We start from the raw sequence: 18,243 nt of genomic DNA, 5'->3' as shown, positions 1-18,243 counted from the left end.
ACCTTTGCCGTATAAAAATATTTTTGCAAAATAAATACATAACACATTAGCAATCAAAATAACTGTGCTACACTAAACAATCCGTTGAGTATCATTTTTTAAATTACCAAGTTGTTTCACTAATATTATCAAGTCAGCATGAAGACACATTGTTCTTGTGTAAATCAAACAACCAACAGGGTAATTTATTTATGGTCCCTATAAGTCATACGACCATCTGCATCCTTGTGCATCCAAAGGAACTTCTACAAGCTGTGATGGAGGCAGGTGGTCTCTCATGAATGAATATCATATACGTAATATAAGCACAATCATGTTTGCATTCATACACACAAGTACTGTATATTAAGAAACAAGTCGGAACGCAAATCACAGTGGCCCTTATATCCTCTTCCTACATAGGCACACAACAATCTCTATATTCGTTTTAGGTGAAGATGTTGTTCTATATCGTATAGGCGCAGCCCTTTAAGGCTATCGCTAGTGGGGTTTATCCCTCGCGCGCATACGCAGAACTGAAAGCATTTTAGTCCACGCCCACCTACTGTGTGGGCCTCACCTCCGGTCTCACCTTGTGTATAAATTGAGGTGAGACCGAGCAATCGGCCTCCATTTTTCTTTAGCCAGCATGCAGCACGAAGAGCATCCAGCGAAGAAAGGAACGACCTCGTCCAGCGGCATCAGAGTGTGCCCGGTCTGCTAGACCGGGTACATTATGAGCTTCGACTTGCACGCCCGCTACGCGTCGTGCCTTGGCCCGGAGCACGCCGGCGTGGCACTTACGGCCGACGCCGCCCTCCACCACGGACCAGGTGACGGCGAGGTTCGCTGACAGGTCGCACCAGTGCGCCTTCCAAACCTCCGCAGCTGCCAACAACATTGTGGCGTATTCCATTAACAAGATGGCTGTCGAGCCGGAGCTCGGCAAGGCCGCCAGCGCCGCTCTGCATCTCTCCGCTTCTATAGTGGTGTCCACCGCCCGGACCGCAGCGTGGCAGCAGCTAATTCATCATAATATCTGGCTGCACCTGTCTCTAGTGATGGGCTCTTTTAAGAGAGCCGGTTCTTATGGCTCGGCTCACTAAAGAGAGCCGGCTCTTTCGGCTCCCAACTGGCTCCTCAGAATATTTGGTGCTTTAATTAATTTATTGCCAAAAATAATGAAACATGGTGTGTAAAATGAATTACTATTGTACAAAACATATATTATATCAAATGTTTATTTATATGGCATAGTATAGTCAACATAGAACAGAGCGCTACAAAAAATAAATTTAAAGTACATAGCCTTTTGCACAAACTGTGTCATAGAGCTCTGGATTAGTTGGAGGTGGTTGTGGTGGTGTACTGTAGAGTTGCAGCAGACAAACTGACACTTTCATTAGCAGCAGGTTCACTTGGTTGTCTTTTTCTTCCAACTGCACTGATGGATGTACAGTTCTAATGTGCCTGTGTGTGTGTTGGGGAAATGTTTGAGAGTTTGTCAAACCGTTTTGGAATAAAACGTAAACATCTTATTAAGAGCAATCTTCCTGTTGAAACTCAGTCTGCCCTCGAGTCTGCTGACTCAGCTGCAGCTGCAGATCACACACTCCCCACACTGTGTGAGCCGGCGGCCTGTAACCTCTCGGTTAACAGGCAGCACGGACTCACGTCATTAAAGCAGCATATCTCCTCTGTGTCACACTCAGAGGTTTCCTCCACACATGTTGTAACACATGTGTGTGATTATGAGCCCACGAGCGCCGTCACTGCGCCTCGTGTGGACAGCGCGCACACACCTCTGTCTGTGTGCAGTGCCTCCTCTCCTCATCCTCCGGTGTGTGGGAGTTTGAACGCTCCTCAGTGTCACGTTTACGAGCCTTCTCCTCCTAAACGGCGACTTCTTGATGCTGATGTGTCCGCTCATTACGCACCGTCTCCCCTGCAGCGTCCGGCCGCGAGCCCGTGCGTAATGCGCTCTCCAGAGAGACTTCCTCTCAGCCCTTTCGGTCCGAGGCCCCCATGGGTTGCTCCCGGAAACGCTCCGGCACGAGCCACAGCGGCGAGGGCTTTGGCTTGGCTCGTCTCCTTGACAACCACAGCGCATCAGCTAAATGTACGCCCGCTTTCAGAGCATTACTCAGAGTGCCGGCGCGTCTGTTTGATGGACAGCTGGATGGACAGGCTGATCAGCAGAGGTGCACTGCAGTTCGCCTCTCCTCCCCCGCAGTTCAACGGGATTCTGGAAACACTCCTGTCATCCCAAGAACTCCGTCTCGCTCTCCAGTCAGAGCTGCAGGAACTCCTGATGAAAAATGTCGATTCCTCCCTCAGTGGGCCCAGATTTAGCCCACTGGAGAAACCCTCACACCCTGTCAGCGGGGGTGCCGCTGGGCAGAGCCGCGTCACACATCTCAGTGTTCACAGACGCATCTCTCTCAGAGTGGGGAGGAACGTGTCTGTCACAGGTGGTGGGAGGACAGTGGTCAGAGACTCACATGTCTCTCCACATAAACGTGCTGGAGCTTCTCACTGCGTGGAAGGTGATCCAACATTTCGCTCCGCTGCTGCAGAATCAACATGTTCTGATTCGCACAGACAACAAAGCGACGGCAGCCTACATAAACCGGCAGGGCGGAGTCCGCTCCGCTCAGCTGCTGAACACAGCCAGACGGCTGCTGCGCTGGGCGCACACACACTTACTCTCCATCAGAGCAGTGTATATTCCCGGTGTATTGAACAGAGGGGCGGAAATTATGTCGAGAGGAGGCCCTCGACAGGAGGATTGGAGCCTCCATCCCGACCTGGTCACCCAGATCTGGAACAGGTTCGGCAAAGCAGAGGTGGATCTGTTTGCCGCACGCGAAAACGCGCAGTGCGCTCTCTGGTTCTCACTGAGCACACGAGACAATCCTCCGCTGGGAGTGGACGCGTTTGCGCATCGGCCATGGCCCAGGATGCTCCTTTACGCATTCCCTCCTGTTCCGTTAATCCCTCGGTTCCTGGACCAAGTGCAGAAAGAGCAGCTGTCAGCGATTCTGATAGCTCCGGAGCGCACGGGCGCGTCATGGTTTCCATGCCTGCAGCGGCTGATATCAGGCCGCCAGTGGGAACTCCCGTGGCGGGGGGACGCTCTCTCTCAGGCAGAGGGAGCGATCAGGAGTTACCCGGTGATAGGTCAGCGTCTGTGGGCCTGGCCGCTGAACGGGAACGCTTAGAGAGGCTGGGTCTCTCTCAGGATGTGGTGCGCACTATCCAGAGCGCGAGAGCCGCTTCTACCAGAGCTTCTTACACAGCCAAATGGACAGCTTTTCAGCGTTGGTGTGTAGAAAAGAGCCTGGATCCCACTGCGTGTCCCCTGCCTCACGTGCTTTCATTCCTCCAACTGTTGGTGGACAGGGATTTGGCTTTCAGCACAGTTAAGACTTATGCTGCTGCTATTTCGTCCTGTCATGAAGGTTTCGGTGACAGATCGGTGTTCAGCCACCCTCTGATGAAACGTTTTCTGAGAGGCGTACGAAGACACAGACCGGTGTCACGCTCCTTAGCCCCTCAGTGGGATTTGGCGCTGGTTTTACGCGCGCTGGTTAAAGCACCTTTTGAACCTTTGGATAAGGTGCCACTTAAGTTTTTGTCAGCCAAAACTGCTCTGCTGTTGGCTCTGACATCTGCGAAGAGAGTCAGTGATATATCTGCTCTCTCTGTGGCTCCCTTGTGTCTCAGGATCCAAGGAGACGGCAGCTCGGCTGTATTACGGCCTAATCCAGCCTTTACGCCTAAAAGCATCACGAGCTCCTTCAGATCCAGGGTGATAACTCTGGATGGGTTTTTTCCTCCCCCTCACAACTCTGAGGAGGAAGCCACGTCTCATCTGCTCTGCCCCGTGCGTGCGCTGTCCTGCTACGTGGCGCGCACCGCTGCCTCGCGACGCACCCAGCGTCTGTTTGTGCACTACAGGGAACAGTCTCTGGGACTCCCCCTGTCTGCTCAGCGCCTGTCACACTGGCTGTGTGAGGCTGTGTCACAGGCATATCTCTCCTCTGGGGTGGAGAGCATCAGAGCACACTCTATCAGAGGAATCGCGTCCTCCACGGCTTTGCATGGAGGAATGACGGTGGAAGACATTTGCACTGCAGCTTCCTGGTCTTCCCCCTGTTCTTTCATCCGTTTTTATCTACGAGATGTCTCCACTTTCTCTATGACTCACTCTGTTCTGAGTGTTTTGTCAGAGTGATGGATGATGATTTGAGAGTGATGGATGATATTGTGTGCGCTCTCCCTCCTGCCTGTCGGCGCATGGAGAGCTGCCTGTTTCTCCCACTCTGTTCCTCGTTCGACTGTTACAGTGCGTAACCTTCGTCTCCACTTCCTCACAGCAGTGACCTTTATTGTCCCCAGCCTCGATCCCATCATAGAGAATGTTACATGATATTCTACTATGCTGTGCCACTCAGGCACATATGGGGTTTTTGTGATGCGTCTTTACGCATGACGCATGGCTGGGTGTGGAGCGTTATGGATTCGTTATTGGAGCAGGTGTGTTCGTGCTTGTGGTACCGAACGGACCCAGTGAGGCATGGACTATATCCTGCTTCGCCTTTAACCCACTAGCGATAGCCTTAAAGGGCGAAGCCTATACGCATAGAATCTAGAGTTACAACTATCGTTTTAACTTGTGTAAAGTGTCATCCATAAGGAATACATACATACTCTATCTTACATTCAATTTGTGATGGTTGGGAAAGGTTGAATTGTAAAATTCTCACGAAGCAGGAGCACACAGGAACTCAGAGCGAGCTCTTCACTGATTGGACGATTGCAGTTACGTTCAGTCCAGCCAATGAATGAGCAGCCGGGTTATGTATATATAGCCGGGTTTCTCCAGCTCCTCAGTTGTATTTTGGCTATTTCAGATTAACATAGACTCAGAATGTCTGGACGTGGAAAAGGCAGCAAGACTAGAGCTAAGGCGAAGACTCGTTCTTCCCGAGCTGGACTCCAGTTCCCGGTCGGTCGTGTGCACAGGCTGCTTAGGAAGGGTAACTACGCCCAGCGTGTCGGTGCCGGCGCTCCGGTCTATCTGGCGGCTGTGCTGGAATATCTGACCGCTGAGATCCTGGAGCTGGCTGGAAACGCTGCCCGCGACAACAAGAAGACCAGGATCATTCCTCGTCATCTGCAGCTGGCTGTCCGTAATGACGAAGAGCTCAACAAACTGCTGGGCGGAGTGACCATCGCTCAGGGTGGTGTTCTGCCTAACATCCAGGCCGTCCTGCTGCCCAAGAAGGTCGAGAAAGCCAAGAAGTAAAGAACCTACTCCTACAACGGCTCTTTTAAGAGCCAACCACAACCACCTAAAGGAGACGTTCCTCTGATCTGTTCACCGCACATAAGGTGCATTAAAATCTCTGTTCCTACTTAATTTAGGGAGATTCTGGAACAGACTCTTAATCTGTCGCTGTAATGCAAACTAAGTCATATCACAAGTTACACATGTTTAGAACGTGACGCCAACTGCATCACTTGCGGCTGCACGCGACGGTTTCATGATGTGCGCCTTTGAAATGAGGTGCACATGATGTAATATCACAAGTGACATCTTACATGCCATTCAGGAAGACTGACAAGCTTCTGATCTGGATAATACGAGCCCTTAGTTTTAAATCATACTTGCAGGATATTTTTATTGCGCATTTGTTGATACTGAAGAAATGTAATCTCATTTTTGTATTACTTTATTGGTGCAACAAAATGACAAAGCTTTGTAACTAGTGCGCAGCACTTATTCACCAGTGTAAATGGAAATTGCTCTCAAAGAGTAAGTATGTGGCTCTTAAAAGAGCCGTTGTGTTATTCGAGTCTCAGGGCAGTTTAAGCTCTCTCTCCACGGATGCGGCGGGCCAGCTGGATGTCTTTGGGCATGATGGTGACCCTCTTCGCGTGGATGGCGCACAGGTTGGTGTCCTCAAAGAGACCAACCAGGTAAGCCTCGCTGGACTCCTGCAGGGCCATGACGGCGGAGCTCTGGAATCGCAGGTCGGTCTTGAAGTCCTGAGCGATCTCCCTGACCAGGCGCTGGAAAGGCAGCTTGCGGATGAGCAACTCGGTGGATTTCTGGTAGCGACGGATCTCTCTGAGAGCCACGGTACCGGGCCTGTAACGATGGGGCTTCTTCACTCCGCCGGTAGCCGGGGCGCTCTTACGGGCAGCTTTTGTGGCCAGCTGCTTCCTGGGAGCCTTTCCTCCGGTGGATTTACGGGCAGTCTGCTTGGTCCTGGCCATTGTAGTTTCTCAGTCTTCTCTGTGAGAGCAGTTAAAGAATGAATACTGGCACGACGCGAACAGCGACTTTATAAAGAACCCGCTGGAGCGATGTCGGTGCTGATTGGTCGAGCCCGAGCTGGGCGCGCGCTCTAGCTCATCGACTATTGGAGAAAATAAATTCAAACTAACCAATAAACCGCTCATCCACATCGGCTGTCTAACCGTCTGAAGACAGTAAATAAAAAGTTCTGTGGCCGATTTGGTCTCATCGGAGAGAAACAAACTATCTAAATACATTATTTATTCTGTTACTCACATAATCCGACACATAATTCTCATTTATGTAGTCAGTCATTTCCTGGTGACGCTTATAGGATTAACCAGCACAAAAAGAAACGTCAGAATAAATACAGTAAATAAAATTACATAAAGTACATAAAAATGTATCAAAAGATGAAAATAAATGAGATTATGTTACATAAGATAAGAAGAGGTAAAAATCTAATGATCCCTCGCTGGAGATATTCACTTGTTGCAGCAGCTTAAGAGTCATAAATGAAACACTGAAACAAAACAATAGAAGAAAATAGAACAGTAAAGTAGAAATAATAATAAAGGCTTCGTACACTCTATTCTTTCACATATGAGTATGGACAACTGGATCATAGTTCAGTCAGATTCACAAGTATCGGTATCACAAGTTTTCATTCCTCTCTCTGGGGTTCCTTTCATTTTTTACGCCTGTTACAAGGTTTTCGTTTTGTTTTGGGAGGTTTTCCCTCACTTGAATCAAGGGTTTTAGGGCAGGATGTTGTTTACTGTACACACTGTAAAGCCCACTGAGGCAATGTGATTGTGATTTGATCGTAATCAAATATTGTAAATGAAAAGGAATTCCCATAATTTATCATACCTTTGCATGTCCAAAATACAGTTAGCGTGGTCAAAATGTCACCACTCACTGTGTTGGGATAATGACCAGTAAAAGCAAAGCTTCGTATATCTGCAACTGGAAATGGCTAGAAGGAACGCAGTTGTACATACTCAAATATACGCCACTCAGAAAGTAGAGAGGGATATGGGTGCATTACATGATCAAGTCAAATGAAATGTAATGTCGGTAATTGTTTGACATTCAAAAATATTATATTAATAGCCTAAATGATTGTCGTCTGTTCTCACTTTCAGCAGCTGGATTGTAAGTGAGAGAGTTTACTAAGAACTTACCTGGTTAACTTATTGCTAAATATGTGACTATGTGAATCTGTAAATCATGTATCTGCACTGCTGTGTTGGAACAGAACACTCTTCAGTAGAAGTTGTGGTGGCTCTTAAAAGAGCCTTTGGAGCACTGGGTGCAGGGGAGGTTCAGGACTTTACTTTTTGGCCTTCTTGGTTACAGTCTTCTTCACAGGGGTCTTCTTCGCAGGCTTTGCCTTTTTAGGGGCGGTCTTTTTGGGTGTAACCTTCTTCGGTGCAGCTTTCTTAACAGCCTTTTTAGGGGAAGCCTTCTTTACTGCTGCTTTTTTAGCCGCTGGTTTCTTAGCCGCTGGTTTCTTGGCTGCGGGCTTCTTGGCCGCTGCCTTCTTCGGTGCAGCTTTTTTGGCGGCGGGTTTGGCTTTAGCGGGAGATTTCTTGACCGCTGGCTTCGCTTTAGGCTTCTTCTTCTCCTCAGTCTTCTTTGCCTTTGCTTTGAAGGAGCCAGACGCACCGGTGCCTTTGACCTGAATCACGGATCCTTGAGTCACCATTCTGGCCAAACAGCTGTTGATGCGTTTGTTGCATTTCACAACATCAACGCCTTTACCAGCGAGTACCTTCTTGATGGCCGACGACGACATTCCCTTGCGCTCATTGGACTCAGCCAGGACTGCGCTGATCTCTTTCGGAAGGGAGGGTCCATCCTTCGGCTTGCGGGCAGCCGGTGCCTTCTTTTTCGGGGCTTTAGCCGGGGCCGGGGCCGCTGCTGGAGCTGGAGCTTCTTCTGCCATGTTTGCCTCTGCTGTCGTTTGCTGAGTTTGTCTCAACTAACGGCAGGAGGCGGAACTTATAAAGCACATGAGAACCGTGGAGAGTCAACACACCCAGCCGCTCCGCCGTGATTCTCACATCCGGACACACTTGTGTTTTCTCTCCCACATTTTGGGGCTAAAATTCACACAATACAAACGTTTCAGATCGCAATCGTTCCTGTTCCAGTAAGGAAACGTTCATTACTTCATATCGACTTGGAGTTTGGAGACGAGGACTCGTTTATGTATCTGCAGCAGGCTTCGAACCTCTCTAATACACAGTCGTTTTGTGCAGCTCGCAGCGACTTTTCTTCACATTTCGTCTCTAAAAATGGCTTAAAGAGTTTTGTATTAGACATGACAGTGCTGTACTAGTGAGATGAAACATCTGAGGATATCGTAAAACTGAAATGACCGCAGTGGTGTGATTTATTTCGCTGCAGTAAGAGAAGTTTTCTGTGCTTGTAAACACACGAATGATGCCGATGCCTCAGGCGGTCAGACGAGCTGTCACCGACTGATCCGCTGGAAAAGAGACTTCCCCTTTCCGCCAAACTTTAGATTTAACACGAGGGGATTGACAACAGCACTTTCAAGGTTAAATCTGTGATAATCCATTAAAGCAATATGTTTTGTCTTCTGCTAAAGAGATCTGGTAATGAGGCTAAATGGGGACAAATAACGTAAGGAATAAGATTAGTTAATTTTTGGTTTAAGATTAATTATCATTTACATTTTAAAGTCATAAACACATATGAAGACTTGTAAGCAATTATTTAGAACAAAACAATTATCTCACATTCCCATAGATAGACCAATGATCGGATGTTAATGAGTACATATACTCAGGCACAGTACAATAGTACAATTTTGATGTGGTTGTACCACTGTATGCTATTTTATTCGTAACCTTACATAGTCAATCTATAGAGCATATCAAAAAACATAATTTACCTCATTTTGTATTTTTGGAACGCATTATCAGATGCTTAAAGACTCTAAAAGCTCTGCAAATGGGTAACTTTAAGTGATTTTTTAACACAATCTTTATGAATGACTTTTGGAGACTTTTGGATAAACACTGCCACAGACCAATAATAAATATTATGTCGTGTTGAGTGAGTGAGTGAGGTATTGGGATTTATGGATGACCCTGGATGAAATCAGCCTGCATCCTGTGATTAGCGTCCCATAGTGATGATAAGGCATGGACAGCACTGTAGCGTCACAGCAGTAGTATTCGAGAAATAATGATTTGTCACACAACCAGAAATGATTGAAATCATCCTTGTTATTGAACTTTTATTCCCACTGACAATAGCAGTGCATCAGCTGATGTGATCATCATGCTTGACTTGAAATTCCTCTCATATACAGAAAATATTCCAACATTACAAAATATATTCAACTGGATTATGGAATTTACTAATGATATATGCAACCAGACAAAGATAACATCGCCCAATATAAGATTATAGTTATTTTTTGGTTCGAAATTGATTATGATTTTAATTTCAAAATCATGCTTGCAGCCTTTCCTGAGTTTGTGACTTCATGAAACAGTTGCTACAAATCTGATGCAAACATGATTATGTAAAATAAAATAAATAACCATTTTAAAAATGAAATAAAAGTCTCCATCCAACTTGTCTAGCATAATTTGAATCTCTACGATCCCAGATCACACTGATGTACAACACATAACTCAAACCCGCAATGAAGGTCTAGTGCACGCTAACGCTTTAAACACTGTAGTGAGTATTTTGGCTTTAAAAGGGGCAGAGCCTAAATAACATTTTCTTATCAATATGGGATCTTTGTGCTGTGTGCTGAGGCTTTGGTCGGCTTGATGTACTGAATGTTAATAAACATAATAATAATAATAATAATAATAATAATAATAATAATAATAAAGTTCTGACTTTTCCCTCAGTATTCTTAAAGCCTGAGAAATAAAATCATAACTCACTTTTTTTTTTTCTTTGATGTCCCAAATCATATTTTGTAGCAGCTTCTTAAGTTGCTCTGGAGAATGTTCTTGCACTGTTCTACCGTTAAGCTCCGGAATGTTTTGTGGAATGCCAAAATTCAGTTGATTTTCTTCATTTCATTTTCAGGTGAACTTTTCCTTTAAGAATCATTTGTAATGACTTGGTAACAGCATTTGATGTTTCACAGTTGGTAAGAAAGAAATGCCTCTGAACTAAGGCTGCTCAAAATCAGTGTCAGGTCAGAACCCCAGAGTCAGATGTCTTTTATCAAACATATACACTACATACAGGTCTTAAAACAGTTGTGGTTTCCAACAAAGAAAATAGAAAACAAGTAAGGAAAATAAGTAAGTAAATAAAGGTACAGTTAACTGTCTTGATTATTAACGCCCAGTTGCTTTCACCCCCATAACCACCAAATGTTTTGAGAGACTCATCCTCTCTGACATTATGTCTGCCATCCCTGCTGGCCTGGACCAACACCAATTTGTCTATCGAACGAACAGGTCGACAGAGGATGCTGTCAACACAGCACTCCACACAGCCCTTACACACCTGGATCAGCACAACACGTAGGTAAGAGTGCTGTTTGTGGACTTCAGCTCAGCATTCAACATGGTCACCCCCCCATAAACTAATCCACAAACTGAGCAACCTGGGCTTAGGCAGTTCACTGTGAACCTGGATACTGGATCGACCATGCGTCAGGATGGGAGGCCGCACATCATCCACCCTCATCCTGAACACATGCACACAACAGGGGTGTGTCCTCAGCCCCCTCCTCTACTCCCTCTTCACCCATGACTGCTCCTCCATCCACCCCACCAACACTATCGTCAAATTTGCTGATGACACGACCATCGTGGGACTGATAACAAATAATAACGAGTCAGCTTACAGGGGTGAGATTCAGCATCTGACAGAGTGGTGTTAAAATAATAACCTTGACTTAAACACCTCGAAAACCAAGGAACTGATTGTGGATTTCAGGAAATCCAAACGCACAGAGCCAGGGGCGGACTGGGGTTGAAATTCAGCCCGGGAGCTTGGTTTGGAGAGGCCTTTTATCCGATTGCATGACAGATGCAAGTGGAACCGTAATTTTAACATGAATACTTTATTTGCAATATAATAACTGCAGGAGTGGATGGGCTTATTGTTTCTGTGTGACGGGAAGTGGAACATCAACATATGACATCTTAATATAATTCTATGCAAACACCTATTGCCAACCCAGTCCTGCACACTGCACCTGTACCTGGCACTGTTTTTTTTGGTGGTTCCTGCTCTACTTTCCTCCTCCTCCTCTTGCTCCTCCTTCTCCTCCTGCTCCTCTTGCTCCTCCTTCTCCTGTCCCTCCTCATCTGTCTCTTCCTCCTCCTCACTCTTATGACTGGCATCATCCTGTCCCTCTGCATCAACTCCATGACTGACACTGGCCTTGTCAGCTTATAATAATAATAACATCAACAAAGATAAACGTTATGGCACTTTTGCAAAGAATTCACAAACACAATATAAAAATCAACAAAAGTGCCACACACACACACACACACACACACACACAAACTGTAAATGAATTACTCACTTTAATGTATTTTTCTTGAGCTGGTAAAAATTGCTATATATTAATGTAGAAACAGAACAGAAAAACATGATGTATAGCCTATATATTCAAATAATATCTTTTTAACTTTGAACACAGACTATCTTCTGAAATATGTTTTCTTTGCAACATGGAAATTTGTGCATTTTTCTGGTCAGCCAGTATGGATTTGATTTTTAATTAATAAAGCAGATTAAGGATTTACGCAGGTATGGTGTAACATTGCTGATAGGCTACCTTTAATGTTTCTGCTCCACACATCTCTTTCTCCGGCTTCTTTCTTTTTAGCATGTTTACTAATTTGAATTTATCCCGCTCCTCTTTCTTTTAATGACTGACTGAGCGGCTGAGCCAATCACATAGCCCGGTCCCCAGTGTCCCCGTACGCCAGTCCGCCCTTGCACAGAGCTCTCTGCCCTCTACATGCAGAGGAGGTGGAGAGGGTAAAGAGCTTTAAGTTCCTTGGGGTTCACCGGGAGCACTCACATCTCTCATCAGGTAGGGAAGGCCCAACAGAGACTATACTTCCTCAGGAAGCCAAAACACGCTCACCTCTCTCAACACCTGCTGACCAACTTCTATCTGTCAATGACGGAAAGCCTCCTGACCTACTGCTGCACGGTGTGGTTCTCCAGCTGCACAGCACAGGACAGGAAGGACCTGCAGCAGGTGGTGAGGGCAACAAAGCATGTCACCGGGACGACACTTCCCCCTCTCAAGGACATTTACACTGGCCGACTTCAAAAGAAGGCCAGCTGTATCATCACGGACCGCACTCACCCCGGACATTACCTGCTCTCCCCCCTGCCCTCTGGGAAGAGACATAGATCGAAGAGACTTATAGATCTATTAGATCTGAAACAAACAGACTGAAGAACAGTTTCTTCCCACAGGCAGTGAAAAGCACAACCCCCCCCCCCTCACCCTCTAAATACTTTCACACTTGCAAGATTGAATGATGGTAGGGGTAAATTTGACCAAGTCTGGTCCCACTTCTTACATTTTATCCAATTTCAACTAACTAGTGCCCCATAAGTAAAGTATTATCATGCGAACTTCCACCCACACTTTTTTTTTTTTTTGCATTTTATTTTACTTTATTGAGGTTGTATTATGTTACCCATTGTTATTTTCTTAAGGTGATGTAAGTGTATTACTGGTTTTCTGTTTGTATTGCCCGAATGGATGTTAAGTGCGTGTATAGCACAAAGTGTTATATGATGTGCATGTTGTGTTTCCTGTGAAAAACTAAAATTAATAAAAACTTTGATTATAAATGCTTTCACACCAGTGCAATAAAACCCCCCCACTACCATCCCTCACAAACCTTGTTCACATACTTACATGAATCCTGTGTCTGTCTATTTGTCGTATATATATTATTGTTGTAAATATTATTTTTTTATCTATATCCACACGTGTCCATCCTGTATTTGACAAACAAGAGCTGCTATCTGTTTTGATGGTTTTTTTCCTAAAACAATGACAATAAAAAACTGTTCTAAGAAGTGTACTGGTATCATTTGTGTATAAAACGAGCTGTTTATTAAAGACATGTTGTGGCTGCAAAACATCTACCTAGGTTGCATTTTGGCAAGAGTTAAATTGACACTTAATTGACTGTCAAGCAAACTCACATAATGAATAATGACATGTGTTTCAAGCATTTTTTTTTTTTTTTATTACATAAGCTCATTTTTGGAACAACACAATCAGTTAATTGATCGCTTTCAGCTCATAAACACTACAATGAATAAATTACTACAAATTATGAATAGTTGCCGTTTTAGAAGAGGTGGGTGGCCCTGAGAAGGACCTTTGTGCCGTTTATCAGCGGCTTTACTTGGAGCTGGTGTACTTGGTCACAGCCTTGGTGCCCTCAGACACAGCGTGCTTGGCCAGCTCACCGGGCAACAGCAGGCGGACAGCGGTCTGGATCTCCCTGGAGGTGATGGTGGAGCGCTTGTTGTAATGAGCCAGACGAGAGGACTCACCGGCAATACGCTCGAAGATGTCGCTCACAAAGGAGTTCATGATGCCCATTGCCTTAGATGAAATGCCGGTATCAGGATGGACCTGCTTCAGCACCTTATACACGTAGATCGCATAGCTCTCCTTTCTGGTTCTCCTCCTCTTCTTGCCGGACTTGGTGGCTTTCGTCACGGCCTTCTTAGAGCCCTTTTTGGGCGCCTTTCCAGGTTCTCCAGGCATGTTCCAACCGAACTTAACGTCCAAAATCAGAAATGGCACGAGTAACCCTGACGCGGCTTTATATTTTCCTCATGCAAATGTAAGTGTGCTGCTGCTCGCACATGACTGGCTGTTGTTGTAATGTCGACTGAGCATGCGTCAACCCACAGCCACTAAAAAAAAATAAGATGTTGGTCATTTACAGTTTTTCTCAGTCGCTAAAACACAATTTCTGAAACCTTGCTCCATTTTCTGAAAACATTAAACAACAAACCTCAGCTTCAAGCACTATATACAAAACCTCTGACTCCTCGTGCAAAATGAAACTTTCACCTCAAAACAGATTTACCAGTGCTCTAAACCAAACACTGCTCTCAAATCATAAACAAAGCGATCAAAATGATAAACACTATCAAGCAGTCAGTAAACAATAGACCAGAAAATAGAAAACATGTTGTTCAAAACAAATAGTTCTCAGGGAGAAGTACATTTTTAATCTCAAAACAAATTTCATATTTTTCTGTCATTGTCTTTTGATAAATGCAAACATGTTGTATCATAGTAGCTCAAAATTGATCAGAAATTATGCTTTGCTCTTTGCAATTTCTTTTGTTCCTCCTCCTCCTTGTACCCCTATTTTTACAGTACTGTACCCTGAATCTCACTTGTCCTTTGTTTCTGTGATACTGTAATTCTTGTTCTTTGTTGATATGAACCTTTAACCAGTCAAAATCTATTGAGCAGTCAGTACTGTAAACAAATGGAAAGCACAATGTTCAGGGCCAGGCAGTTTCTTTATTGTACAGTATACAGCCTACAACGCACTGCATTACAGTATACAATACAAACATCAAAGGAGTAAACATGTGATCAACGTGCTTCTTCTTGTCTTTGGGCTGGGTCAGGCCATAGCACTTTGTTGATATCACAAGCAATATTTTCCCCCCTGAGGCAACGGGGCTCTGAACTGGCTTATAGTGGTTGTGTCACATGATTTGAAATAAATGAAATCAATTTTGAGTGGTTGTGTTTAATCAATGATATGTGTTCTCTATTTGTATTTGATTGTTGCCACTTGTGTTTACCAGTATGGATGACATGTGCATTAGAGTGCAGAATGTGTTTTGAGAATGAGAATGTGTTCAGAGTTCTGCTGAAAAGTCTAAGTGAGATCTGCAAATTGTGTTTTATCATGTGAAATGGTTTAAGGTATTGACAACAGACCACAGCAATTGAGAAAAACTGTATTAATATTCTGTGTTATTCTATAATAACAGAGACAGATTGTTGGAAATAGGACTAGAGTAAAAGGTTTATCGGAGATAAACGTTATAAAAAGAAACCTGCAGTCGTTATTTTTAGTACATACGTTTGCTGATTGTGTTACCTATGAAACCGAATAGCATACTTTGAAAAATGTTATGAACACTTCAGTAGGAATGATTACAGTAATGCATCATTTGAATATTTCCTATTTAGTTTATAACATTTAGAGTTCAACGTACTTACATGCCTGTGCGTATATATATATATATATATATATATATGCACAGGTTTGGTTTGTCTTATTTTTTTAATATATATATATATATATATATATATATATATATATATATATATATATATATATATATATAAAAAATAAGAAACCATTCCAGGATTAAACCACCTAATGTGAAAAAGGCGTATCACTTATTTCCCCATCATATCACTGTTGGGATGTGTTTTCTTGGTGTGTATTGTGGTCACTTGTAGTGTCACTGAAACACATAATATATGGACCATCACAGAAACCAACTGTGGCAAACAAGCTTGATACTTGCCGTTTTGCTGGAAGTAATCTTCAAATTAACACCTCTTTAGTGAATTTCCAAGTGACGTTTGAGTTCTGCGGCAACCTTTATCCTTGTGTTCGCAAGACACGATATTTAATAAAACCTTCGGGGACATAACGTTGTCGTAGCATAAAAGAGTACCTCATCTGTTATAACCAGACCAACATTAAGTTACGATGCTCATCGGCCAAGAGACGAAGTATCAAGCTGTGCAACAAAGCTGTCAGATTTCCGGGTTACGTTACATCGCACTGTAGAAGGCAGGACGACCTAACACATGATTCTGAAGCAAATACGGAACAACTTTCTTTAGTTGCAGTGGGTGGCTCTTAAAAGAGCCTTTGTGTTCATCATCAGAAGGGTAAAGATTAGGTTTAACCGCCGAAGCCGTACAGGGTGCGGCCCTGCCTCTTCAGAGCGTACACCACGTCCATGGCGGTGACCGTCTTCCTCTTGGCGTGCTCGGTGTAAGTAACGGCATCGCGGATCACGTTCTCCAAGAACACCTTCAGCACACCGCGAGTCTCCTCATAGATTAGACCAGAGATACGCTTCACACCGCCACGGCGAGCCAGACGGCGGATGGCGGGTTTGGTGATTCCCTGGATGTTATCACGAAGAACTTTGCGATGACGCTTGGCGCCTCCTTTACCAAGCCCCTTGCCTCCTTTGCCTCTTCCGCTCATTGTTCAGCTGTTGTTGATCAGAGTGTTGCTCAAAAGCTACTGAGCACTTCCAGTCCTCCTGACTTAAACCAGACATGCGGACGTAATTGAAAAGTGCCTCGCTCATCATGCTGGGCGGAGCCAAACACACCCGTTTTTCTACATTGTTGCGATTTTTTTTTTGTGATGTTCAAAATTTACAATAAAATGATATACAGCTTACTATAAACTGGTACGTAGTGTGTACCATGTAAAAGATAAAATACTTTTATAATGGAGAAGTAAACCTGAATTCAAAAATATGCCTTAATATAAGGAAATTGCATCTTACCATTTAAAAACAGGGAATGTATAGTTTTTATATCGTAAATATCTCACATGTCCTTTTTTGTGCCATGCAGATTTCATGAATTCTGTATGGATCTTCTTGTTCTTGGTTATGTCTTGCTTGATAAAGTTAGCCATTAATAAAACACTGAAATGGCATCGCCATTGTAAGCTGATATTTGCGGTGATTTAGTCAGACACAGCAGTAATAAAACTTCATTCTTATGTTGTGTTAATTGTGGTACAACTTGTTGTCCAGCAGGTGTTGCTGCTGCATGAAACACAAAAGAGGCCCTTACAGATTGATAATGCAGTTGTACTGTTTGAGTGGACCACATCCCACCTGGTAAATAACATTGTATTTTTCCTATTAAATGTTTTTTCTGCACTAAATATGCAATATGTAAGAACTTCAGAGGAAAACATTCTGAAATTTCCCCAAATTATCAACAGAATGTGAAGAAATAAGTTATTTTTATGTTAAGACATCTATCTGTTGTTAGACATCTACAAAAGCTATTCTGCTAACCAGCTGACCTGTCCTGTCCTGCTCCAAAGCTCTTGTGCAAGTGGTATAAATGCCAACAATCCCCCGGTGCTCTGAGCTCTTAGTCCGGACTGCTAGGCAGTGTTGGGCATGTTACTTTTAAAAAGTAATTAGTTATAGTTACTAGTTACTTCTCCCAAGTTGCTGGTCTTGATGCCGTTCACAATTTTGTCTCATGATTATGTAAAAGATCAGCATTGTTGTGTGAGGCGGACCGGGCTGCAGGTGGAACTTTAAAAGCCGTGCGGTACATGCCATCCATGAGGGACATGCATCGCTCTGTGTGGCTTTTGACAGGATCATGACAGAACCGGGATGGGACAAGGACACTATTGCACAAAGTGCGGCCTTGAAATAAATACTGGAGGATTTTGATTTCTCCTTCCTGCTCGGGGTCTTTCGGTCTATTTTCAGCCTCACAGAGCCACTTTTTCAGGTTCTGCAAACACATAATAATGCACATACGATTTTCTGTCCCCACCCCCGTAAAACATAAACAGCTTAGAGATTATGTCTCACTTGGCTTCCTTGGAAATTTTCCCCACGCCACACCACTGCTGGTAATATGCTCCCCCAGCCATAGAGCTCCTAGTCTGGACTGCTAGCTACATGACTTACTGAGCTAACTGGCTAACGGCAGCTACAGTTAGCAGGAATTTCATAAGAGGAATAAGAAATGCACCTTTAAAGTGTCAAAAACAAGACTTTTGGTGAATTGTGTACTGACAGTATCCTCAATGTTTCCCATAATGTTCAAACACAGAGAAATCTGTAATTTAATTCAAAGTAACGATGGGTTTCATTTGGTCATCAGAGAGTGAGAA

At 44.2% G+C, this 18,243-nt stretch overlaps 3 protein-coding genes across 3 annotated transcripts; 1 reads left to right on the top strand and 2 right to left on the bottom strand.

The window, feature by feature from the left end:
* The first annotated feature begins 4,894 nt into the window (after positions 1 to 4,894).
* Positions 4,895 to 5,397, top strand: LOC115594148 (histone H2A-like). Its single transcript, XM_030437975.1, has one exon. It carries the CDS (start codon positions 4,913 to 4,915, stop codon positions 5,288 to 5,290), a length of 378 nt encoding a protein of 125 aa, XP_030293835.1. The 5' UTR covers positions 4,895 to 4,912; the 3' UTR covers positions 5,291 to 5,397.
* Positions 5,398 to 7,568: 2,171 nt separating this feature from the next.
* On the bottom strand, positions 7,569 to 8,288 carry LOC115594147 (histone H1-like). Its single transcript, XM_030437974.1, has one exon. The coding sequence runs from the start codon at positions 8,235 to 8,237 to the stop codon at positions 7,623 to 7,625; it is 615 nt and encodes a 204-aa protein (XP_030293834.1). The 5' UTR covers positions 8,238 to 8,288; the 3' UTR covers positions 7,569 to 7,622.
* Positions 8,289 to 13,508: 5,220 nt separating this feature from the next.
* Positions 13,509 to 14,169, bottom strand: LOC115594150 (histone H2B-like). The gene has a single exon (XM_030437976.1). The coding sequence runs from the start codon at positions 14,064 to 14,066 to the stop codon at positions 13,695 to 13,697; it is 372 nt and encodes a 123-aa protein (XP_030293836.1). The 5' UTR covers positions 14,067 to 14,169; the 3' UTR covers positions 13,509 to 13,694.
* Between the last annotated feature and the right edge of the window lie 4,074 nt (positions 14,170 to 18,243).

This window comes from Sparus aurata, chromosome 13 (genome assembly GCF_900880675.1).
Source record: "Sparus aurata chromosome 13, fSpaAur1.1, whole genome shotgun sequence".
NCBI classification, from domain to species: domain Eukaryota; kingdom Metazoa; phylum Chordata; class Actinopteri; order Spariformes; family Sparidae; genus Sparus; species Sparus aurata.
Note: the sequence above shows the minus strand (reverse complement) of the source record. Positions and strands in the feature narration are given on the sequence as shown.